At 37.2% G+C, this 25,688-nt stretch overlaps 1 protein-coding gene and 1 long non-coding RNA gene across 2 annotated transcripts; both read right to left on the reverse strand.

Annotated features, from left to right (window-relative positions):
• Positions 1-2,344: 2,344 nt before the first annotated feature.
• LOC124641316 (nascent polypeptide-associated complex subunit alpha, muscle-specific form-like) lies at positions 2,345-16,788 on the reverse strand. Its single transcript, XM_047179376.1, has 3 exons — positions 15,096-16,788; positions 14,433-14,499; positions 2,345-10,290 (listed from the first exon to the last, which is right to left on the reverse strand). Exons 2-3 carry the CDS (start codon positions 14,488-14,490, stop codon positions 6,875-6,877), a joined length of 3,474 nt encoding a protein of 1,157 aa, XP_047035332.1. The 5' UTR covers positions 14,491-14,499; positions 15,096-16,788; the 3' UTR covers positions 2,345-6,874.
• Positions 16,789-20,923: 4,135 nt separating this feature from the next.
• LOC124641533 lies at positions 20,924-25,627 on the reverse strand. Its single transcript, XR_006985688.1, has 2 exons — positions 25,025-25,627; positions 20,924-22,536 (listed from the first exon to the last, which is right to left on the reverse strand). It is a non-coding gene; the product is annotated as an uncharacterized LOC124641533 (long non-coding RNA).
• Between the last annotated feature and the right edge of the window lie 61 nt (positions 25,628-25,688).

Genomic DNA, 25,688 nt, shown 5'->3' on the forward strand with positions numbered 1-25,688 from the left:
AGTTTTTGAACCACTGGTCTAGCCAATGTCTCCGGGAACGAGTTGCTGAAAAGTGTCGAGAAACCCGCTTGGTATTAATCCCGCAGCGTTCTTGCCAGAGTAAATCAGCAGTTGGGAGTTGTTATTCCTACTAGGTAGTTAAATTTATATTTAAACCATTTAGTTACATTTATTTACATTTAGACATTTAGTTACATTTATATAAAACTGTTTTCCCAGGTTTTCACCCGCGCCCCGGGGGAAATTCTGCACTTACCCGGATAAAATATAGCCTATGCTACTCTTTAACAGTGTACCTTTACAACAGTGAAAGATTTTTTCAAATCGGCCCAGTAATTTTGGGAGCCTTTGTGCCTTGGTTTAGGAAAAGGGTTTGAAAGTTTTCAAAGAAGCCTCACAAGGTGCCACTGTATTATTAAAATCTCTAACTGCCGACAGGAATCCAATTAAGATCAAATTAAGCCGTATGGCTTAATTTCAATTTTATTATGATGATTTAGAATTTAGATATACATATAATGTACTGTTTTCCTCAAAACAATACATATTTCTTAAACAATTGATTGAATAACTTTAAGAAAACTGAAGCTTCATTCATTCATTCATACTTTTTTTTCAAATCATCTTTATTTTCAGGCATAGACAAATACCTTAAGAACTAGCATATTGTATATGTTATATGTGGTGTGAGTCCTGTAGCGGCATCGCAATTTTATTTAACAAAACCCGCAATGTTTTGAAAAATGTTTAAGATTTTCTGATATCAAAATAAAGAAACACCACAAAGACCTAAAGCAGCAAATATTTGGTAATAGATGAAAAAGTCACTCAACTGATGTTCCTATTTTATTTTTGGCTTCCCTACAATCCCTCGATTGCCGATAATCATCATCTGGGTCACCTTTTCCTGTGTTGGGGTCGGCTTCCAGTCTAAGCGTATGCAGCTGAGTACCAGTATTTTACAAGGGGCGTCTACCTATCAGGGGCCCGATTCTCCTAAGTTAATAATGTCAAAATCGAATAGAAATCGAATCGCAATATGATCGCAATAGCAGTTTTAACCATATCTGGGGCCCGATTCTCCTAATTTTACTTAAGCGGCATACGATTCATGTTCGACTCGATTCGACTGAGATCCAATCCCGACTCGATTACGATTGAAGCGTATGTGGCATTCCGCTATTTTTTCTTTGAAATATGCCCGATATGATTAAAACTGCTATTGCGATCATATTGCGATTCGATTTCTATTCGATTTTGACATTATTAACTTAGGAGAATCGGGGCCCAGGCATTCTGCTACTAATAAAAGACCAATCGTATTCGATTGACATTTGATTGGTGTGCGATTGGTCTGCTATTTCGGTGATTTTGGTCTATACGGTAGTTTGCTGTACAATCATTTTGCAATCGTAAATCATTTGCAGACAAAATGATTCATTATTGAATGACAGAAAAGGATAAAAACGTTTATTTCAAATAAAAAATAGCGGAATGCCACATACGCTTCAATCGTAATCGAGTCGGGATTGTATCTCAGTCGAATCGAGTCGAACGTGAATCGTATGTTGCTTAAGTAAAATTAGGAGAATCGGGCCCCTGACCTCCTCAACCCAGTTACCCGGGCAATCGAATAACTCTTGGTAAGACTGGTTGTCAAACTTACTGGCTTTTGACTACCCGTAACGACGGCTAAAAATGTTCAAATGACCAATAAATAGACTTTCTGGATGTTATTTCCATCTAAAGTAGAAAGATGTCTATGTGATGGTGACACTATGGCCTGCCGGGGCTGCGGGATTGTGCGAAAGAGTTACCGCGGCCCTGGACATAAAAGGCCTACGACGGAACACGACGGATTTTAGTCAGTGAGAGTCTGACACTCCCTCACCGCTGCTAACCCACAGCGGGAGGGGTCATTTGATGATTTTTGACGTCGTTAAAAAAAATTATGACACTAGATGTATGTTGATCAATGCACCCTCTACTTACCATTATTTTTTCTTACCCACCTTTAGTGTTATTTTGCCCTAGTAATTATTGAATATTTTTTTTCTTGTAGGTAAGTATACCTAGCGACTGCAACTGCAATTATTTGAAATCGTAAATATGATAACATAAAATTATTTATTTCCTTTCAAAAGAGACTGACTTTTTATTATTATAAAACTAACGGTGAGTCTAGTGGTAAACACGGGGGTGTGTCCATCCGCATTCTGAGGGTAACAAATTCCCGCACCCCAACAAAAAGTTGTAGTTTGCTCATCGAATGCTGGCAACCCTAAAAAACTCTCCCTGTTCTCTAATAAATGACTACAGGAAATGTAATAAATAAAAGAAAAACTATTTTGTAATTAATTTATTAATTTTAATAATTTTCGTATCTAACGTTTTCACTTATAACAGATACATTCTAAATACAACCAAAATAGAAAAAACTTAGAATCACTCGTTAAAATTCAACTTAGGAATAATCTCTTCTTAGCTTAAGTTAAGTTAGGTAATGCACCAAGAACGCGCATTATTTAGAAAGCGAACTAAAAATATAATAATATATTTCTCTTGTGTACACAGGTTTTTTATACTTAAAACTAGATATAAACCATAAGATCTGTTGATTGCACGACTTCTAAATCTCAAAATTTTAGGGTTTAAAACGACAAAAGTATTTATATTTGATCCAAGTGTAATTTTTTAATCAATGCCACAATACATGTACATTTATTTTGATGGAGTAACCGGGACCAAGATCCAAATATCAATTTTCGTGATTAATTTAGTATACGTTACAGGATAAAACATTTAAGTACAACTGTTATGAAAACATCGTCGGCCTAGATGCGATAACTCGTGCAATATAAGATTTTCGAGTTAGCATTAAAACCGTTTTATGACCTTGAGACCTTTTATATAAAAAACAACAAAAAAAATGAGGTGTACGAACTAAATCAACGATGATTCGGTACCAAACACACAAGTAAATTGCATAGAAGTAGGTATAAGAATAGAGTGCGCGAGTGTTATGGCCACCTATCTGCAAGTGTGTATATAAGTGGCTATCCCTCTTTTGTATCGATTTCAATAACTTATCTGTCTGTCAATCTGCTTACTGTGATAGGAATTCGACATTGCTTTTACGGAGCTATATCTAGTAAGCAAAGTCACGGATAGAGATAGGTTATTGAAATCGAGGTTTGGAATACTCTGTCTAACTGACGCACTTCTAACGGTGTCTCGCAATCTATTTTTATGTCTCTGTTAAATTGGTGTTTATGAACATTGAATATCACTATAACAAAATTATAGAAAATATACATTAATAATGCAATAATTATGACAGCTCAATTTCATATAGGTAAGTACACACATACTTTCAAAATCATTACAATTGGCATTCGTGTTAATATCGATAGCTTACACTGGAAATATGAAAATAAGTTTCAGCACAGACCACAAAACCACCTTTAACTTTTCACAAAAAAATGTTTGTAGATTTGTTTGTCAGAAAATGACTTCCCTTAAAGCTATATTTCAATTACAAAATCATTGTTCAATACAATATCTAATTCGGGCCACGGAGGACAAAATGACTAGCGGAGATGTCATAACGCAAATTTTTAAAAAAGTTGGCGCGTCAAAATACGGGTGTTCGAGGGACGTAGATCGTCACTAGCTCTGCCCTCATACGCCTACTATCCCCGATGATTATTTTCAAAATATAAATCGACAATCAATCAAGAACGATCTTTGAAAGATTGGTTTTAATTTGGCAAACAAAACAAACGCCTCGTTAGTTTTAGTAAAAAGAAGGCACCTGAACTACCTTCCTTATGACTTCGCTCATCTTTCCTTTCTCCGTGGTCCGGGCTCAAATATTTTCCGTGGGATTCAATCGTGTGCCCCATAATCGAAAAAATTATACATGCAAAGTATTTTACATATTTTAACTGACCCTATAACGTATACGTAAATAAACAACTCTGTGTTTCGAAAATAATAAAAAGTATATACGACAGTAGAACGTACAACATAAACTGGTGTATCTATATGGTGACTGGTAATTTGGGATCGATACTTAAACACATGATTCTACTCAAGATTAAAAACAACTTTCCCAAAGTAACTTATTTATATATTAATTAGTTTAGTCACAAATTCGGGCAAAATCCAAAGTTTGAAACAGCTGAAGTTTCTTTAGGAAAGTTGTTTGCAATCATGAGTAGAATCACGTATTCAAATATCGGTTAGACACCCTATAAATTGTTTCTTATTTTCATGAAAATTAATCATTTATTTTAACAAGGCACTTTTATTCATGCAATAGAGTGTATATAAAAACGCTGGCTTGGATAATTATATATTGCTAAGTTACTGCAGTTATACTTCGTTTGTTATCTTCATGTAATCTTCATATGACTTTTTATTTATAAACTCAAATCTATACCAATATAAAAAAGAGGGAACATTTTTTTGTTTGTTTGTCTGTACTTCTTAACTCCGGAACTACTGAAAAATTCTGTCACAGTTGGAAAGCTACACTCTTCCAGAATAACATAAGCTATATTTTATTCCGGTACGGGCACTAGTATCAACAGAACGCGGGTGAAATTGCGGGAAAACAGAAATATTTACAAAGAATTCACGGTCAAGTGGAGATATAAAATAATCAAATGTTTTTTTTTTTTAATGTCGTGCTTTAAAAACTCAATCATAAAGGAAACATTATACAATACAATTCGTAAGTACATCAATTCAGTCTTTCATTAGCTACATTCCTAGTTGTCACATACCTTTTTAACCGACTTTCCAAAAAGGTTCTCCACAATTTTTTTTAAGTTAATATTTACATAGCTTCAAAACTTTTATTCTTCACAAGTTATAACATAATATATAGCAGGCATGGCGAATGAAAAAAAGTAATTAGTCCGTCTTTAGATAACCCTAAATTATTGGACACATATTTTTTCTCGTCTCTCATAATCAAATAATAGCAAAGATACAACACGATAGAATTTTCTTGTTGCGTTATATCTTAGTAAATATCATTATTATTATTTTTTTGTTAAAATAAAAGATACGTGCCCAATACTTTTGCCAATTTAAAATGCGGGCTAATTAGAATCAATATTTTAGCCCTGTTGTCACGCCTATTACAACCTTACTCATGTTTTATACAAAGCGAAAAAATATATGCGCCTTGTTAAAATAAATTTTCCATAAATTACACAAAAATAAACAGAATCATTTTACACAATTTGGAGAGTAACAATCGTGCAATATCATTTTACACAATTTGGAGACTATACAGGAATGAATTTTATTCAGTGCGAAAACTTTGTCAACTTATAGTTAAATAAGTTTTATAGATACATTTTTATTTTGTTGTGTTTAGTTAGAAAGAATAGTTATTGATAGCGAAAGATGTGTTTGGTTTTTAACCGATTGTACGGTCACAGTCATCATAGTAGGCTCGGTGGCATCGCGAAACCGGTTTAATGACGCGAGCGCTGCTCGGTGCGCGTAAGAATAGTTAGTATCCATGTTTTACCGATTTTAGGGCGGATAAAAAAAAAGAAAAAAAAAGTAGTGATGATGCAGATATGTTCTGTTAATGATTCTAGACCACAGTTCTTTCTGCAGTGCTTAAAATTCATTCCTGAATATTAACCACTTCACTGTCCACAATGCAGACAATCAATAGTTAAAAAATCAGTGTGTATCAGATATGACTCATGCGTCAGGGAAGTTCTCAAGAGTGAGCTAACATAATTTAGCTTAATGCTAGTACATATTAAAATAATGAAAGTTAGAAGTCATACTCGCAACATCATTAGGAACAAAAAAAGAGTTAAACAAATTAAACTTTTCTTACTATTTGGCAGCAGAGAAGGAAGATAACTTAGTATTCCAATTAAATTAATAATTGTTATTTAAATAACCATTTTTGAAACAAAATACAATACATGTTGAGTCTGGTATTTTCTGCTCTCAAAATACAAAAAACTTTTTTATTTTTTTTTTTCATTTGTTTATGGGATTCAATGCTTACTGTATCATATTACAGTTTCCATAGTTTGTAGATTATTCCTGATATTGACAACAACAACAACAATTGAAACATAATTTTATGTCAAAAAAGCAAATCAAATTGGTCAGTATTTCTTAGTTTCTACAGACCTATTCCACATCAATGGATAGGCAACCCTATGGTTTATATTCTACTACACTGAACCCAAGCCGAAACGCGTCAACACGGTAATTACTGTATCCCTGACTTTACTTACATTATATGTATAATTTTCTAGGTAAGTAGTTGTTTAAAATTTAGGTCACATAAGTTAAAATTTTATCACATAATACTCAAAATTCAATTATTTCTTGTATCAGCTTGGACCAGATAGATAATTACATAGGTGATCACCCCACACAGACCCCAACATAGTTGGAAAAAAGTCTCGGAAAATTATGATGACCATCATAGGTGACCCAGTTTTTTAAGGGCATAAAGATAATACATATTTCTGCTCAATTGTGCGTGTGCTGTTGTGACTAACTATTAAATAGTAATCTTTTACAACTGTATTGAAATAATAATAAAAAAATATATAATTTTACATGCGTCTATGTCTATCTGGACTTTGAAGTATGTATGTACTTTATCTGTTCATTATACATTAATATATGTATGGATAATCTTATGTAAACACATAAATAATTTCACTCATTGCAAAAACGTTTTAACTTTTTCAAGTTTACACAGCAAAATAAAGTCTTCTCCACACTATTAACTGTCCAAACTCGGTCTACACAAAACTAGGTAATCACAGTCTCCGCACACAAGTCCATTCTAAATACTTCTGTATATTTACACAGTCTATGAGTTCGGTAGAGGTTTAAGAGGTCCTAAGCTTAGCAATCCGTCTGCACCTAAAGCTTGCAAACTGTTTGTCATACCATTTTGTACATTATGTACTGAGATTACTGGTATACCGAAACAGCCGCCAGCTTGTTCCCTATTCGCTAAGGGTATAAAACTATATATGCCTAAACTACTCAACCGCTTGAGGTTGTCCTCTTGTGACAGGTCCACGACAGGCAGCCCTAGTTCTCTATTAGGCCCCGTCACGTTATGGAACACTCTCTTGTGGTGCTGCAGTTGTAACGACTTCGGATACGAAGCCGGGCACTCATCGCACTTGAACACTGGCAGTTTACTCTGCGGATGCGCGGACGACATGTGAACCGACAGCGAGTTGTGGTTCATGAACATTTTCTTGCATATTTTACAGGACAGCATACCACCACCGACTTTTGCTTCAGGTATGGAGAAATTGCTAGATTTTGAAGTGTGTTTGATGCTCATCCCAGCACCCAGGTTAGGTATGTGAGGGAGTGGCCGTTCAGGAGTCGGAGATCGACTCTTTTGCTTCTGTTTAATGGATATTCCTCGCGATGCTAGCACATTCGCCATAGCGTTAGCTTCTTTATTCACAGTCTTCTTAGTGATAGATATTTGGCTGCCCAGGTTAAGTTTGTCTTTCGCGCCTTGCACGCTCTGGATCATGGGCAAGCCATCCCTTTGTTTCTGCATGGCCATCACCTGGCAGTCCTCGTTGTCATGTTTACCCGGTAGCAACATGTCTGGGCGTCGCTTCTGGCCCGGGCCGCCGGCCATGCCTGCCGGCCTCTTCATGGGCATACGCGCACCTTGTTTCTGAGCTCTAATTTGAGCATGTACTTGCATACCAGGTCTAATGGAAGGTCGTGGTCCTCTAGGGTTAGCCATGCGTGGTCGTGTGCCGGTAATATTAGCACCGGGTGCCATTCTAATTTGAGTTGGTGCAGGCATCTGTCCTCCTACGGTTTGACCGGGTGCTGTAGGTTGTCCGCCCATATTTTCTGTTCCGGGCATCCCAACTACTGGTTGGCCCGCTGGAAAGGTTTGCACGTTTTGAATCTTTATGCCACCGGGAGGAGGTTTCATAGCTCCGCCGGGGCTTGATGAAGGAACGTAGGGTGCACCAGGTGGACCCATTTGGCCCATTGTTTGGCCCATTGGTTGGCCCATTTGTGCGTTCATTCCACCGGAAGGTGCTTGTCCATAAACAGCCTGCTGCATACCCTGAAGTGGAGAAGCGTAAGACGACGAAGGTGGGTACTGACCTTGCGGCATTTGCCCAGGATACCCGCCCGGCTTGGACATCGGTTGTTGGAACTGCCCATACCCCGGCTGATTCATGTAAGCCTGTCCTGGATACGTACCAGGCATTGTTTGCCCTGGCCCGTACATGTTATTTCCGTAATCTTGTTGCATATTGTTTTGTGAAGATGGATAAGAATTATATCCTTGCGGATTCATCATCATTCCTCCGGCTCCTGGGTAAGCTTGGATATTGATCATGACATTTTGCTGATGGGTGAATCCTGGCCCACTTCCACCAATGGTCGATAGCTTCCCGACTTGATCAGCAATATGCTTCACAGGTAGTATTGAAGACAATATGTTTGAATTCGGATTGTAAGGCATAAGAGTTGAAGACGATGATGGAAGCGCCAACGATTTGGTATGACCCGTCATCCTTCTGTGCTCATCGAGCAAGGCTATATCAGTAAATCTTGTATTGCACACATCACATGAATGTCGAGGACCTAAAGTATCTAAGGATATGTATTCACTAGCGTCTGATATTGAAATAGATTCTTTCTTTGCACTGCTCGACAATAGACTCTCGAATATGTCATCAGCACTTTTCTCGAGCATGTCTAAAGGTGGTTTGGAATCAGGGGCGTTCCAATTAAAGTTATGTTGTTTCTCAGTAGAAGGCGCGGTCAGACGACTGCCGAGCATAGTTGAGGAATTGAAGCTTGGCTGCGATGACGGGTACGCCGGTGGAGGGTACGTCGCAGGGGGATTCTCAGTCTTGGGAATAACTGGTTTGATGTCAGGCGCTGGTGTTGCAGATACCACGCAACAATCATCATCTTCGTCGTTGGAATCTCCATTTATCTCTATAACGGTAACGCTTGGCTCTTCTTTTTTTGTGACAGGCAGAAGTGGCTCCAAAGTACTAGGCGGCGCAGATTGGTGCGACGCCAATGCATCTGGTTCGGACTTTACTTTAGCTAGTATAGGAGTAGAAGCTGCGTCAAGTGGCGGCGGCGAAGACCTTTCAGACTTAATTTGAGTGTTAAATATTGGAACATTTGACGATTGTGTTTCAACTGTCTCTATTTCTTGCTTCACAACAACGTTATCTAGGCTTGTACGTGACTCTCGTCTTTCTGGCGTAGGGGTATTTGGGGTAGTTGGCTTACTTGGGAGTTCTCTCTCCTCTGAAGTTTCTTTAGAAGAAATTGTTTGGTTGGGTCCTCTTTTCGGAGTCTGTTTGACAGCAGGCCTCACTGGCGGTTTAAGTTGCTGCACTGGAACCTTCACGGGCGTAGGAGGGCCCTTCTTTTGCATTATGGACAGTCCCTGCAAATTTTTAAGTTGATTGGGTTTGACTCTTGGAGATTTTTCTGAGTCATCACTTTCTGATGTTTTGCGAGTACTGGGCGGAGTTCGTTCATTGTCTCCATCGGAATCATTTTCGCCTGACTTGTCGGGGTCCTCATCAAAATCAGCTTCAGCGTCTTCTCTACTCTCATCATTCCCACTACCTCCATCCTCTTCGTCTGATGCTGTGAAATCTTTGAGCCCGTTGATCACTTTGAAAGAGTTTGAGTTCCCATCCGATTTTAACTTAAGTTTGATGCCTCCAAGTTTACCAAGTTTTTGCATGACGTCGTTATTACTTTCCGGTTCTGGTTCACTCTTTATGGGAGTGTTGCCTTTCTTTATAGTAAACCCTAAACCGCTAAGCTTGTTCAGTGCTGAATCAGAATTCGTGGCACCATTGTCAGGTTTTTTCAAAGAGATACCGGTCTTTTTAAGCAATTGTGATATGTCAATTTTTGTTGGTGGGACTTTTTGCGGGGGCGGGGCTGCTTCTTCTTCCTCATCTGACCAGTTCTCATCTCCAGAAGGAGGGGCATCCTCGTCGTCGGAAGGCAGCTTGTCAAGTACCACAGACGGCAGTGAAACGTGCTGAATCAGATGATTCTCTAGGTCCTCCCAATCCTGAAAATCTTCGTCGCAAGTAAAGCAATGATACTCCTGTTTCGGCTTTTTGATGAGAGCACAAGTGGACTGGAGCCTCTTCAGAATGTTCGCGACATTCGAGGCATCGGTCTGTTTCTCTTCTTCCTCTTGTTCAGGATCGGAGCCTACGGAGTCCTGTGCCTCATCATCTGCAAAGGAGAACAACATCATTTTTAGTGGTATGTTTTAAAATGAAAAATTTTATAAACAGAAGGAAGAAAGTGAATATGAAATAAACTGTGGGTCCGACATGACGACATGATGTTTGGACGCAATCATCATTTTTGTTACTAAAAGTCAGACTATTAATTTATTTATTTTTTCTGGATAGTGGAAGATAACGACATCATTACGGTTGAAACAGGAAGCATTGCACAATAATATTTCGAGTCACATTTAATGATATAACTTTCGGAGCTTTACTACTTTCATGTAATATTATTTCCGCGAATTATAGAATCCTCATATATTCACTTAGATTCTTAGATAAACCATCATAACACTATTTATATTTGAATTTCTCGCTAACAGTCGGAGTATTCACGTTAACTGCCCACTCGAATGGAGTACAGACTCGTATAAAAGAGTAAGCTGTAGCTATTATAATCTGTAGGTCATGGCATATCCACATAACCAGATTGCCAGGCTGGCAGGGCTTGAAGATCCCGGAACCGGTTTGGTTAGACCACAGCCTTTCCTGAATATAGGCATCCCGACTAGGTTCAAAGCAATATTATCTAAACTAGCGACCCGCTCCGGCTTCACACGGGATAACAGTATTTCCCCACTATTTAATGTATCTATACTAATATTATAAAGAGGAAAACTTTGTTTGTTTGTTTGTTTGGTTGGTTGTAATGAATAGGCTCAAAAACTACTGGACAGTTTTTAAAAATTCTTTCACCATTCGAAAGCTACATTATCCACGAGTAACATAGGCTATATTTTATCCCGGTACGGGCAGTAGTTACCACGGGACGCGGGTGAAACCGCGGGAAAACGGCTAGTGTTATTATACATATACACCTTCCTCTTTAATCACTCTATCTATTAAAAAAAACGCATAAAAATCGGCTGGGAAGTTTTAAAGATTTAATTAAGCGTACAACGGAACAAAGGGACAAAAAAAGCGACTTTATATTATACTATGTAGTGATGATACTAGATGTTTCCTGTGGTCTGATTACCCACATACCTACACATGATATTACTTAGCGCACGCGCAAAAAATAAAAAATCAATATTTCAGTTCGAAAAATCTAAATCAATTTTTGAAATTGGCAGTGATCGTATAGGTATTTTAAGTTAGGCTGCCTGCCGAAAAATCTGTGATTTTTTTAGGAGAAAAATTTAGCATGATAGCAATAGTGAAAATCCGTGGTGGCCTAGTGGACAAAGAACCAATCTCTCGTGTATGAGGGTTCGATTCCAAGTCAGGCAAGTACCAATGCAACTTTTCTAAGTTTGTATGTACTTTCTAAGTATATCTTAGACACCAATGACTGTGTTTCGGATGGTACGTTAAACTGTAGGTCCCAGCTGTCATTGAATACCTACGCTCGCGGCTAAATGACAATGTATGTACTGTATTTCTGATTGTTTATTTTGTTTTATTGACGCATCAAATCAACGAACACAAATGGCACTCGCTCTAATCACGGTTTCTTTTTATTTGTACATAATTCCCAGTTTAATTTGTGAGTCTTCAGACAAATAATTTAAAAATGTTCGCGCTCGCGGCTACTTGTTGCTTTACAATGTCCTTAATCAGGTACTTTTGTGTCCTAGGCTAAAAAAATTTCGCACTCGCTTCGCTCGCGCTAATTTTTACAGTTACATTGTTCTGTCTCGACTTTCATAACTTATACCTGGCCAACAGTTTGAGCCTACAATGATTTGGAAACATTTTTTTAAGTCCTTTACCTACCAAAAAAGCGACTTTCGTTCGAACGTTCTTATTTATATTCCTTGTAACTACTCTAAGTACTTCGATCAATATGTACTATATACTTAAAATCTTTCAACAGATACATACATAGATGGCGCTTGGGTGATGATTGCACCCAGGCGCTACATGAGCTAGAGACGGCCCTGAGTCTGTCTGTCTGTCTTTCTGTGTCTGTCTGTCTGTCTTTTCTTCACGCCTAGGTACAGACATAGGTTGGAACTTGAGAAAGGACACAGGATAGTTCTTATTACAAAAAAAATATATAAATAAAAAGTAAAATTAATTCCGGACATATAGCGCCATCTATTGGTCTAACCAAAAATCTGCCGGAAGTCACTATTCCATGTGTATTATTTTATTTTATTTTAATTTAAAATATGTACTAATTTCATAAGTATTCTCACTTAATTTCTAGTACCATCAAATTGACCGCTGCGGTCTTTGAAGGTATAGCATGAAGCCCGGCCCTTCTAGTGTTAGGAACAGTGAGCATAATCGATTTTCACTCACCAGAGACAGAAAGCATTTGCCATGCTTTCTGTTTATTTAATTTAAGCATGGCAAATGCTTTCTGTTCTGTTTATTTAATTTGTAGTAAAGGCGCGGCTCCACCGCGGTGCACGGAGAGGCTACGCACGTGTATTAAGCTTCGCTTTGTAAGAAAATGTATGTGGCTGTGTCCACTGCAACCCACGGAGAGGCTACGCATGAATTGACGTCATTGATACACGCGTGGCTTGCTCGAATAGGCGGTTACATAGCTCAACGCTGTCAACGTGGGTCTACGTTTCCACTGGAGTACTCGAATAAGACCCACGACTATGTACAGCTCGGTTATCGCAGAGCAGTTGTTGTAAGCGGTTACGTAGCTCAACGATGTCAGCGTGGGTCTACCCGTGCGCCGTGCCACGCTATACATAGTCGTGGGTCATATTCGTGTACTTCAGTGGAAACGTAGACCCACGTTGTCAAACAAATGAATACACGCAGCTAAAATGCGCCGCGTGTCCGTGCACAGCGTGCACTGCGGTGGAGCCGCGCCTTAACAAAATAGTCAACCCACATATTTTGTCTAAGATGTGGATCTTGTAAACTCATTTTGCACAGCGGACATATGATAATCAAGTATTTAACCTTGTGTAAAATCATAGCTATTGATAAATATACATATAGAACTGGCATGGACGGTTTGAAACTTGACCCTACAGAAGATCTGATTACTTTCTCACAGTGCGAGCTACACATTTCACATGAAATGTTTTTAGTGGGATATTGTTGTCAGTTGTATATTTTCAGCCGCAAAAACAAAATTTTATTCCAGCTGAACATCTTTTGCTTTCTACTAAAATAATGAAATAAAACTAAGCATGGGCTTACCTGAGGCTCAAGTTCACCGAACACATAAAAGTCCGGATTTCTCAAATCAACTGTTTACTTTCAAAATTGAATGTGAAAATTAATAAACAGTAGTTTGAAGAAAACTGACGTTTATGATGTATGTGAACTTGGGCCTGAAACTATTAATCAGTATGGCCATGATAAGCTATACCTGTGTTAGAAGTGAGCAAACTTATTTTTGATCGCAACATAAAAAGTATTTTCCTATTATCTCCAAACTTGGAATACATTTGTTAAAGTAAACATACAAGAATTTTTGAGACACATTACTACACTCTAAAATACTTCATAGCACAAACCTACTCTCTAAAATAGTTTGATGCACAATACTACTCTCTAAATTAGTTTGAGGCACATTACTACATACTAAAATAGTTTGAGTAACATTACTGCATACTAAAATAATTTGAGGCATATTACTACATACTAAAATAGTTTGAGTAACATTACTGCATACTAAAATAATTTGAGGCATATTACTACATACTAAAATAGTTTGAGTAACATTACTACATACTAAAACAGTTTGAGTAACATTACTACATACTAAAATATTTTGAAGTGCTACTCTCTTAAATAGTTTGAAGCACATTACTACATACTAAAATAATTTGAGGCACATTATAACAAGCCTTCAAACTAAAATCGGCAAATGTTCTCCATAAGACTTATAATCAGTTTAGCAATTTGCCTGTAGCTCAATTAAGCTAATTATTATTGAAAATGTATAAATATGAACACTCGTTTCATGACTTGAATGAACCCGCTAAGTCAAATTACATGACAAGTGTGTAAAAATAGTGACAAATTGGATCACAGATCAGAGGGTTCATATTTGAGCAACGTGGAGGTACAGATTACGTTCTGTATTATAGTAGACAACGTATCTCTTTTTTTTTTCAAATGCATTGAATGTTTTTTTAATATAATGAAAGTTGGACTAACCTGATTCATTGTTTGTAGGTGGCGAGGACAGAACAGAGTCATGCTTAGTTGCCATCATCTATGATGCCTGTGAACAAGTTATAATCATCATTTTTAATTCAACCTCTTTGAAAGAATTCATTTGTAATTTCGTTCAATCACTCTATGGTTGCAATATAGTTTCTCATTTTACACTTATTTTGATTGTGTTTTATCACACTGCCCCAGTATTTTACATCTAGGTTATTATTGTTAAATTGTTTTAGTGTTAAATTTTATTGTTTTAAGTTAATTATATTATAGACTCATTCACAGATATTAACAATAACAACACATTTCACAAACACCAAAATGTTAGTAATATTATCTAAAAAGACAAAGCACTATGAAATTAAGTATATTGTTTTGTGTTCTAATTCAAAGTGGTTTCGATAGGTTACTTATAACCATAATATTTATAGCAAAACATTCATAGTTCAATAAGAATTTTTACTATCTAGCTCAAGCAAATAGTGCACATAGTTATTTAGATTTAATAACGAATGCTATAAACAACAATTCACTTGTCGGATAATTAATTAGTTGTATTTTCAACGATCCAAACAACTCGATGCAAACTCAAAACATTCAATCAAAAACTCATGCCACAAAACAATGGAAATACAATAATTGATTAACACTTACAATCATTATCCGGACACCAATAATATTTGTAATTGCTTTTCACACTTATTTCACAGTGATTTTGTTCATAATCATTGGAAACTCGAATTCAAAGTCGGCATACACCACTACAACACAAGTTTACAATAAAGTCATAACACTCGGTGATATCGTCACTCCGCAAACACAATAACACATTCACCACTTTTCCGGCTTTCTCCGTGTTAAATGATAACCTTGAGAAAACGATCACGTATAATAACAAAATGCAAATAATTTATTTTCCGCGAACTTCTGTCACTTCGATTCTGCTGCTCTACTGCAGGAAAATACAAAATGGCCGGCCAAATAAACGAGTGCTGTCAAAAAGTCTAATCAAGCGATAGGCGCTGAGCAGAAATTGCTTTCTGACCTCTTCCTCTCAAGGTTTATGTTTAAGTTTAGAATAATTTGGTATGCTTATTCAATTAAAAACAAATTATTTTTCTATACCCAATTCTCGTATCAACAGAACAAAGTGGCTAACCTACGCTTTCGATCGAAACGCACTCTCAAACTCTCATTTTACCGACGACCGAGGCAGACCGAAACTTTGTTCCTTTCACTCACAGGCAAACGTCGCACTCGGCAGACGCGGTTGCCAATGCCAGTATGGCGGACTGCCAGTATTGGTCGGATGGCAAATTCCTAGCGGTTGTCGGCAGTAGCGTATCCTATCTTTGTCTGGCTGGGTAAACGCAAAGCACAAGTCGATATTTCTGTCTCTGTTGCACGCTTTAAAGCGCCATCATTTTATCGTAAGCATAAATAACTCAGACCAACACAGTGGTTTATTATCGGAATGGTTCGCCCCCATTTTATCCGTAATGACCTCGCTCACTCGACTCGCGGCTCAAGTGGCAGCGCGATCGGCAAACAACGCCGAATTGAACGCTATGTCGACGGAATAATAATAATGTTGCGGATTGAGCCGGAACATTGAGTTGTGTTGAGTCACGGAATTATAAAAGAGCGAAGTGGGTTAAGCGTAACTTGTTTCGCTTCGCTCCGCAACAAAGTAGTTTAGGTCTTTAAACGTTCTAATAGAAACAGCAATAATGGTAAAAATATTACGATTATTTGTTATTTACTAAGTATGGTGAGGTGGAGCTAGATGAAACGATTTTTGATGAGAGGCACAGAATAGAATACCTACCTAAAATACTACTTACCTACACTTTATTTCTATTTATTTATTTTTTTCATTTAGTAACAAGTAACCGCCCGCGGCTCCTCCCCGGGTAATCACGCAGTGTTCCGGGAGGTTTGTTTATCGCATGTAGGTATTATAAGTACATTTAAAAAGTAGAAAATATCCCTTTTTTGAGTCTATCTGATTTACGGTACAGTGGTTCAGTACAGGTACAGTGACATAAACCCGTTCCTACCTCCAATAGTTTTGCCGTAAAAGCCGGATAGACCGACAGACGAAGAGAGAATACAAAGGCTTTAAGCCTTTGTAGTCTAAAAGAAAAAAAAATGGACAAGAGCACAAGGAACAATGGGAAGTGGAACAAGGGGAAGATATAAGGGTTGTGGGGAAAGATTAATAAAGTTTCTAGTTAATATGATGGACGTTGTTTAAGAGTCTCTATAGTCATCCCTATAGTTATCGGCACGGATATTGAGCTCTCGGCGGAAGAGTGGGGATCGCTTTGCGCACTGTATGTACATCAGTGGTAACTGTCATGCACCTTAACTCAATAGTAATAAGTACGATTTTCCTATAAAACTGTTACCACTGACTTGAAGTTGACTGTACACATACGGCAATAAATCGCTTCTGCGCAGGTGAAGGTCAGGGCTCAACATCCCTGCCGATAATTATACTAATATTATAAATGCGAAAGTAACTCTGTCTGTCTGTATGTTACGCTTTCACGTCTAAACCATTGAACTGATTTTAATAAAATTTTGTACAGAGATAGAGTTGACCTTGAGAAAGAACATAGGATAGTTTTTATCCCGGACTTTTGAAGAATTCTCTTGGAAACGCGATATAACCGAACTCTACGCGAGCGAAGCCGCGGGTGAAAGCTAGTTATACCTACATATAAATAGTTGTACCTAAGTTTAGAAAAAAGCAATTGTGACTATCCGTTGAGTCAACACACCTTGTTTGTTACAGAGAAAAAGCAAGAAATAAGTTTCGTAAACTTTCTTATCGCACTGGGTAAAGATTTATGCAATAGTTCTCATATTTTACACTGTGTTTTAATGAAAACAAAATAAGTACCTAGTTATGTCCGTTATTAGGTATGGTAAGAGATGAAACTTTAAAAAAAATGCTTTAGCCACAAACAATATAATTGCGCAGTGCGTAACATTACGATATGGTGCATAGGTACCTACTTATTTATTGAAGTTATATCAAAAAGTTTGTTAAAATCATGCCAAAATTAAGGATTTAATAAATCAAGTTTTTGTTGCACAATATTATTTATTGTAAGTAACAATAACTATAAACTACATAGCGCAATAAAAATAATCTAAAAAAAAATTCAATTATTCGGTCAATAAAATTGCGCAACGTTCAATTATACGATCAATAAAATTGCGCAATTTAATTGATCGTCAAGGCCGCCTCTAAGTAAAGTCAATAAACACTGTGTCATGTTCTGCAAATCCATCATGTAAATGGGTACTTACTTAAACAGGTAAAAATACCTTCCTGTTTACTTCTAATCTAAATAGGTCTATCTAAATGCCCTAATTATCACCCTCAAAATAGATACCTAGCAAAACAGGTTTTATTTACATATTCTAATGAATCAACCCTAGAGATATCGCTCTCGCCGCTTTTTTATACAATCCGAGAAAAGAAGAAAAAAGTTTCGTATCGACGTTCTCGGGGCGAGGCGCTAGGCCGACATGCGCGGCACGCTCCGGCTTGAACCAGTTCACGGGCAGTCAAACGAACATTCTGTCTCTCGCTCTGGCAAGCAGGCCGAGGTAGGAATACAGTTACTAGTTTATACTTACTTATTTTAGTATTATGACGATAACGGTCGATAACTTCGTAGCTCGGCGAAGTCGAATGTGTGTGGGTAAGTAATAGTCAATGTTTTGATACGTTACTCGCGGCGCTTAATGTAGAATGAATCATTGATTGTCAAACAACCGGTTTATCATGTGGCTTCTATTGATGTCAGACTTATTTGTAAAACAGTCTGACTGATGCGTTAGCGAATCCTACTTCCTACTTATATTATAAATGTGAAAGTTTGTGAGAATGTATGGATGTATGTTTGTTATTCAATCACGCAAAAACGGCTGGACCGATTTGATTGAAATTTGGTATGTAGATAGGTGATACCCTGGATTAACACATAGGCTACTTTTTATCAACACACCACGCGGGCGAAGCCGCTGGCGGAAGCTAGTATGAATTAAGTATGACATTATAATGCGTAGGGGACTACGTAGTGGGTATTCATTGGTCGTATCTCAATTCTCAACAAATACGTTTGTAGGTAGCTAATGTTTCGAGAACTAGGGTAACGTTTTGTATTAGGAATGCGAGGCAGTAGGTAAGGTAAGTAAATAACGCTACCTACCTAAACCGAAGCACATCCCACAGTTTAGGTAACATTCGTTTTTAGGGTTCCGTACCAAAAGGGTAAATCGGGACCCTATTGTTTTCGCTCCTCTGCAGGGGCGTAGCTACCGCCGTATCTGCCGTATCAATTATACGGGGCCCCCGGGCCACGGGGGCCCCAAAAGTGTGTAAAGACAAAAAATAAAAACTTCCTAATTTATTTTATTTTACAAATATCAAAATTCTGAATAGCAATTCTTTTTTTTTCCCGCCTTAAGCGTGCGTTCAAAAGTTAACAACACTCTACATCGTTATGGTGGGCTGCGGGACTTCCCCGTTTTACTTACTTCATCTTCAACTCAGCGGGGAATCCTTCATCGATATCGCGATTTACGTGTACGTTGTTGTACTTTACACTGGATATTAAACCACGGAGTTAGTAGCAGCATAAGGGGGGGGAGAGGGCGGTCCGCCACTGGTACCACGTCTCGGGGGGTGCCATCTCGGTCGACACATATCTGCACGACCAGGATGGCACGGGCAGAAGGGACAAGTCACTGAGGGTGCCATTCTAATCTGCAAAGCCTAGGTTCACTACCAGTCACTGCATGCTATTCAAAGAAGACGGATCGCAATCCATACAAAATTGCCCCACGTCCTATAACAATGTGACGAATCTCAAAAAAATGATAAAAATGTTAAAAATAATATGGCATACTCTCTAATTTCTTTTTTTCACACCTTCATATGAAAAAAATGCTTTAAAGATTGTTTAGGCGCTGTTACGAAAACATCGTTCATGGGACTATTTATGGAATATTTTATTAAATTATTTTTTTCTCAAAACTTAAAAATTTCACACTGATTTTTAGGGTATAGTTAGAGAGCTGATATTTTCACAGATGATGTATTTCTGTTGCCGCTATAACAACAAATACTGAAAACTAGAATTAAATAAATATTTTGGGGGGCTCCCATACAACAAGCATGATTTTTTTGTCCGTTTTATAAATAATGGTACCTACGGAACCCTTCATGCGCGAGTCCGACTCGCACTTGGCCGGTTTTTAAAACATGTTTGGGTTTTTTATATCCCAAATTTCAAAAATAGCTCTTTATAAGTTTGCAAAGACCCGTTTCCGGTTTCTTTACGTTAAATTAAACCTAGCAAAAACCACCACGAATGATTTCTACACGATTTTTAAGTACTTTTATTTACAATTTTAATCCATGATTATTGGGTGCTCAATAGTTAGTCCGCCGCGGGTGCCACCCGATGCTACGCCGCCACCGCACGGAGTGCAGTGCACTGTTTATTTACGCGCTTTATATAAATGTGCATTAAATGAGTGAAAGGAAAATAGATTATCCCAGCGGCGCTGAGAAAAGAAAAAGTTAACAGAAAAGGGAAGAGGTTATAAAAAAAGTGCCATATAAGGGCCTCCAAACAATTTTTTATACGGGGCCCCGACAAGGCAAGCTACGCCACTGCTCCTCTGTCCGTCCGTCCGTCTGTCACCAGGCTGTATCTCATGAACCGTGATAGTTAGAGAGTTGAAATATTTTGGGGGGCTCCCATACAACAAACGTGATATTTTGCTCATTTTTGCTCTGGTACGGAACCCTTCGTGCGCGAGTCCGACTCGCACTTAGCCGGTTTTTTTTTATTGGATGTGCGACTTCTATGACTGACTTTATTTCCTACAACCTTGAGTTAAGGCAATTGTAGAGGGTGGAGTGTGCATGTGACATAGGGTAGACATGGATAACCTCTCCCATTACTTACACAAATAACAGGGGTTCAATTCTGCTAATTTAATAATGTGTCTAATTTAATAATGTGGATATCAATGGAATCTCAATAGCAGTTTTAACCTTAGCGGGCATTCTGCTACATATATAAGACAAATCGTATTCCAATGACATTCCATTGCTTTGCTATTGGTCTATGGATGAGGTAGTCTGCTGCACAATCATATTGCAATCGTAAATCGATTGCAGACAATATTATCCATTATTGAATTACATAAAAGAATAAAAACAAAATAATAGCATAACTCATTTAAATTCACGGTAGAATTTGAATGGCAACACCTACAATGATTCAAATGAGAGTCCATTACAGTTCGAATACGATTCAATGACAACTCAAGTATTTGCGGAATGCCGCATATACTTCAATCGTAATTGAGTCGTGATTGGATATCAATCGTATGTCGTTTAGGTAAAATTAGGAGAATCAAGCCCCGATGGATGAAAAATAAAGAATAAATATTTTGAGTACTTTAATAGCAATTATAAGCTTACAAATATACCATTTATCATATGGGTCACCGAATACATTGCTTAATATTACAACAAAAATATCTTAGAATAAAAAATAAGTAATAATAGGCACCAAAGATGTTAAATAATTGCGCTTATATCAATATTAACTCCTATAATAGTCACTACATTCACAATTCGTATTATTGCGCAAATTAATCGACTAGATGGCGCCTTAGCTCCTTTTAAAGAAAATTAACATATTTATAACTAAATGCGAATGCACTCAGTGAGGGGTAAGTATATTATGATGTAGAATAAAAAAGAAATTAAATCTTGAAGTACCTTCTGGTTTTATAGCTATTTTGTAAATTATGTTATCGGTGGTTTAATTGTGATCTAAGTACCTAATGATTTTATTCGGATAGTTTAATAAAATATAAAACACAGAAAACAATATGAAAGGCCATCCCCATGACGGAAAATAAGCAGGTTTGTTCCCATCCATTGACATCTCCGCGTTACGGACCAATTGAAAAACTTTATTTAATCCACTTACAATAAATAATGAGCCGTTACAGCTAAAATCCTGCGAAAAATATCTTGGGCTTAGAATAGACAGCTCCCTCTCCTGGACTGTTCACATTGATTACGTCAAAAATAAGCTTTCGTCATTAGTCGGAGCACTGCACAGTATAGTCAGATGTATTCCACAAAGATTACGATACACTATATATAATTCACTAGTGAAGCCACATTTGTTATACTTGATTGAAATATGGGGCAGTGCACCAAAAACAAAACTGTCACAACTACAAATCACACAAAATAAACTAATAAAAATGATTTTCAACTATCCATACCTAACAGAAACGACAAAGATATACAAAGACACAAAATTAATGAATATAAAACAATTATACACTTACAACATATGCATTTTCATCAGAAAAGTTGTTAACAAAACCATACACTCAAATATTACTCTTACACAACACAAACAAGTCACTCAACGAAGTACCCGGCGAGCAAGTCTATTAGTTTTACCAAAAATAAGAACAAACTATGGCAAAAAAATGCTCACATTTGAAGGAGCACAGCTTTACAATAAAATACCTTCACGCATAAGAAACCTGCACTCATTCAACGCATTCAAATCTCAACTTTACAGATATTTACTAAATATAAATCAAATACCCGAAAAATGAATGTGTTGAATGGGACTTGTTTATTGTCGTGTTTTGTCCAGATGTTGTCGAACCTAACCTTACCTACCTATGTTGTTATGTTCTCAAGTAAGTGACATGTATGTTTTTATTGAGAATAAAGATTCTTTAAACCTAACTTTATTTTTCATTTCTACTTGAGTTGTCTTATCGAATTTTTGAACTATCTTCCCCATACTTAAGAAGAAATCGATTAGTGGATCTGTGGAACTGGATGCTGTGGATCTTGATATTTTGCCCTCAAGAATATCTTCTTCGGCGTGTATAAACGGAGCAAGGAATAACATCTGCCGGGTATATCCCGGTCTTTTGCAGGGTATATCATTTCTTTTTGCAATAATCATTTCTCTAAAGTTCTTTTCCAATTCCTTCCATCTGCTACTGCATACGAATTCTGTGGATGAAAGTATAAAATTTTGTTATGTTATAAAAAAAAAAAAATGTAGGATTCCGCGTCACCTACATAAAAAGTGAAGCACCCAAAACAAGCCAGCTCCGTGTAAATACGAACCTACACTCACGCGTAAGTGGCCTTACTTACGTGTAAAGGTCAATTTTCAATTTCATTTTCCCCTGTATTTTTAGTACACTTAACAATACATAATAAAATAATAAAGTTTATGTACAATGGCGAGCTTAACCCAGAATTGGGTTCTCTTACAGTCAACCTTAAAGCCATGGAGAGATTTTATAGTGGTAGGGTAGATTAAAAAGTGCACAACAAACATTGATAACTAAACAAAAATATCCAATAACAATATACTAAACATATATATGTAGTAAAACTACACAATACATAAACATAATACATATAAAATATATATATATATACATACGAATATAAATGTCATTCATGTTGATAAATAGTATTCCTTTACTCGTCTCTTGAATGCACCCAACGATGGGCTTTCGCGTATCGAATGTGGAAGGGAATTCCACAGTCTCACAGCACGAACAGTGAACGATCCATCATAGCGGCTCGTAGTGTGGGAAGGGACACGAAGAAGGAGAGATGAGGAAGTGCGACAAGGTTTGCCTCTCGGAACAAGAAACTCAAAACGTTCCCGAAGATATCTTGGTGAGCGGGGATCGTAGAAAAGAGAGAAGAGAAAAGAGAAAAGAAAGAATGTGAGCATCTAGACGCCGCCGAATAGGCAACCACTTCAACCGACTTCGAAATTCCGACACGTGGTCGTACTTCCTGAGCCCGAAAATGAAGCGGATGCACAGATTCTGCAGACGTTCGAGCTTATCTAGAAGTTCCTCAGTCGGATCAAGGAAACAGACATCAGCATAATCTAAAAGTGGGAGAAAAAGCGACTGGGCGAGAGTAATTTTTGTTGAAAAAGGCAGGAACTTTTAGAGCCGTTTGAGAGACTGAAACGTGCAAAATACTCTCCTGCTTACTTCCGCAATGTGTTTACCCCAAGACAAGTGACTGTCCATTAGCACACCCAGGTTTTTGACGTGCGAAGAGTAAGTTATAATAACATTATCGTACAAGAGCGGCGGAGGAGATTGTAACCTGTTTAGAAAATATCTGCCACCAACAATGATAGCTTGAGATTTAGAAGGGTTGACCAAAAGTCCAAAGCTCTTAGCCCACTGACTTATGTTGTCAAGATCATTATTGATGGCATCAATTGTCCTAGGAAGCTCCTCAACGTTACAATGTTGAAATGTTGAAATGTTGTAAAGGTAGGTACTTTACTTTGAAAACAAATCACTCAAACGCACATTGTATTTTTTTTCTAAAACCTACCTCCATATTTATTGCACGTCGATATAGTTATCGGCACGGATATTGAGCCCTGACCTTCACCTGCGCAGAAGTGATTTATTGGTTTATTGCCTTAGTGTACAGTGCGCAAAGCGATCCCCACTCTTCCGCCGAGAGCTCAATATCCGTGCCGATAACTATAGCAAACAAGAAAATTAATGAATTTTGTGTATTTGCAAGTACCTACTTTATCATTCAGATAAAACAAAAAACTGAAACTCAACCAATAGAGATTCCGATATCAGATTGGAGGATCACTTTCTTTTTATTTAAACTGTGTGTGTCAGAAACATAAGTAGCTACCATTTTCAGAGTCCCGACACTCTGATGCACGCAATGACGGGAGAATTCTGTGTTAACTGGCATCGCGTAACGCACACATTGACAGTATAAGTGTTGCTTCACTTGCTATAGGTACCCTATTCACGGAGCCATGAGCCAAATGGTAAACAGACCATTAAAAGGGTTCTTTATAAGTCACGATTTAAGTAGTCAACATATTTTATAAAAATAACTACGGAAGTAATCCACTGACAACATTAGAAATGATATTTTAGAACGATGTCTGTAGAACTTAACGTAATCCGTTCAAACGTATTTGAAATCAAATATAAAAAATTGCGTAAATTATTTTCTTAATTTTAATTAAATATATATTAAATCGTTTACATTTATGAGAACCTAGAAGACTTGACTGTCAAACATAGAACCCTACTAAATTGTAGACCACAGATACAACTAGGTACTGCGAACATTTTACATAAAAATGTGACGTTTTGGCTCACGGCTCGGTGAATAGGGTATACATATAGTATCGCGGTGCGGAGTCTTTACTTTTTTACTAGTCCGTGGTGGTGTAAAGATGTTTTCAATATCCCCTTCTTTTTACAGAAAACAACATAAACAGATAAGTACCTACATAGAAAGAAACAATAGTAAAGTTTTCGAAAAAAGATTGAAACTACCATTAGGTACCTAAGTTTTCCTTATTTACGAACTTGTTACGAGTAGGTATCTCCAATCTCAAAACAATGGATGGATCGGTTATTGTAATCCACAGTTATTAGCTAGATATTAGTTATCATACTTAATTGATACTTACTAGTTGCATGTATTTCAGCAGCTATTGATATCCACGTGGCTTCTCGAACTTTAGAATTTTGAAAATCTACATGTTGTGTGTCATATAACTCTGGATGTAATTTGACTTGCCATATTAAATCTAAATCCATATTCATAGAGCATAACATTTCAGATAAGTTTGTGGTAGGCCCTACTTTTTTTTACGTTTTGCACTGATAGTTGATGACAATCACAGGATCACTTGATAAACTTATTAGTATCTAAGTTAACGGATTCTTATCCAAGAGATAAACACTTGAGAACTGATTTAAACTTCTTATGTGAAACACACAAATCAGTCCACTAAACAATTTGCAATGTTTTTATAACTCGAACATTATGCCGTATGTAACCTTGACTTGAAACTTTTATAAAAGTCACGTTTCAGTACATCGTACATCAACATTCTTGGCATATCAGTATATACATCTCTTTCGTTTGGAATGTGAGAGACAAAGACAAAGGATATTGTCATGAGAGATTTCCGTTAATCTAAGCCGTATGGTACAACATTTCAATGCTATTTTTACGTTTGCTTTGGGTACATATTCTGATTTTGTCCTATTAAAATGTTATGGATGGGAAATCCCCGCCAGTTTAGTGTTACTCGCAATGGAAAAAATACGTAGGTACAATATTTAACA

This window comes from Helicoverpa zea, chromosome 22 (assembly GCF_022581195.2).
Source record: "Helicoverpa zea isolate HzStark_Cry1AcR chromosome 22, ilHelZeax1.1, whole genome shotgun sequence".
Classification (NCBI taxonomy): domain Eukaryota; kingdom Metazoa; phylum Arthropoda; class Insecta; order Lepidoptera; family Noctuidae; genus Helicoverpa; species Helicoverpa zea.

What these genes read in the sequence shown, in the direction of transcription:
- LOC124641316 (XM_047179376.1), bottom strand. Translation starts at nt 14,490, where the DNA reads ATGATGGCAACTAAGCATGACTCTGTTCTGTCCTCGCCACCTACAAAC. An exon ending in ACCTACAAACAATGAATCAG is followed by an intron (nt 10,291 to 14,432) that starts GTTAGTCCAACT and finishes TCTCCTTTGCAG; the next exon opens with ATGATGAGGCACAGGACTCC.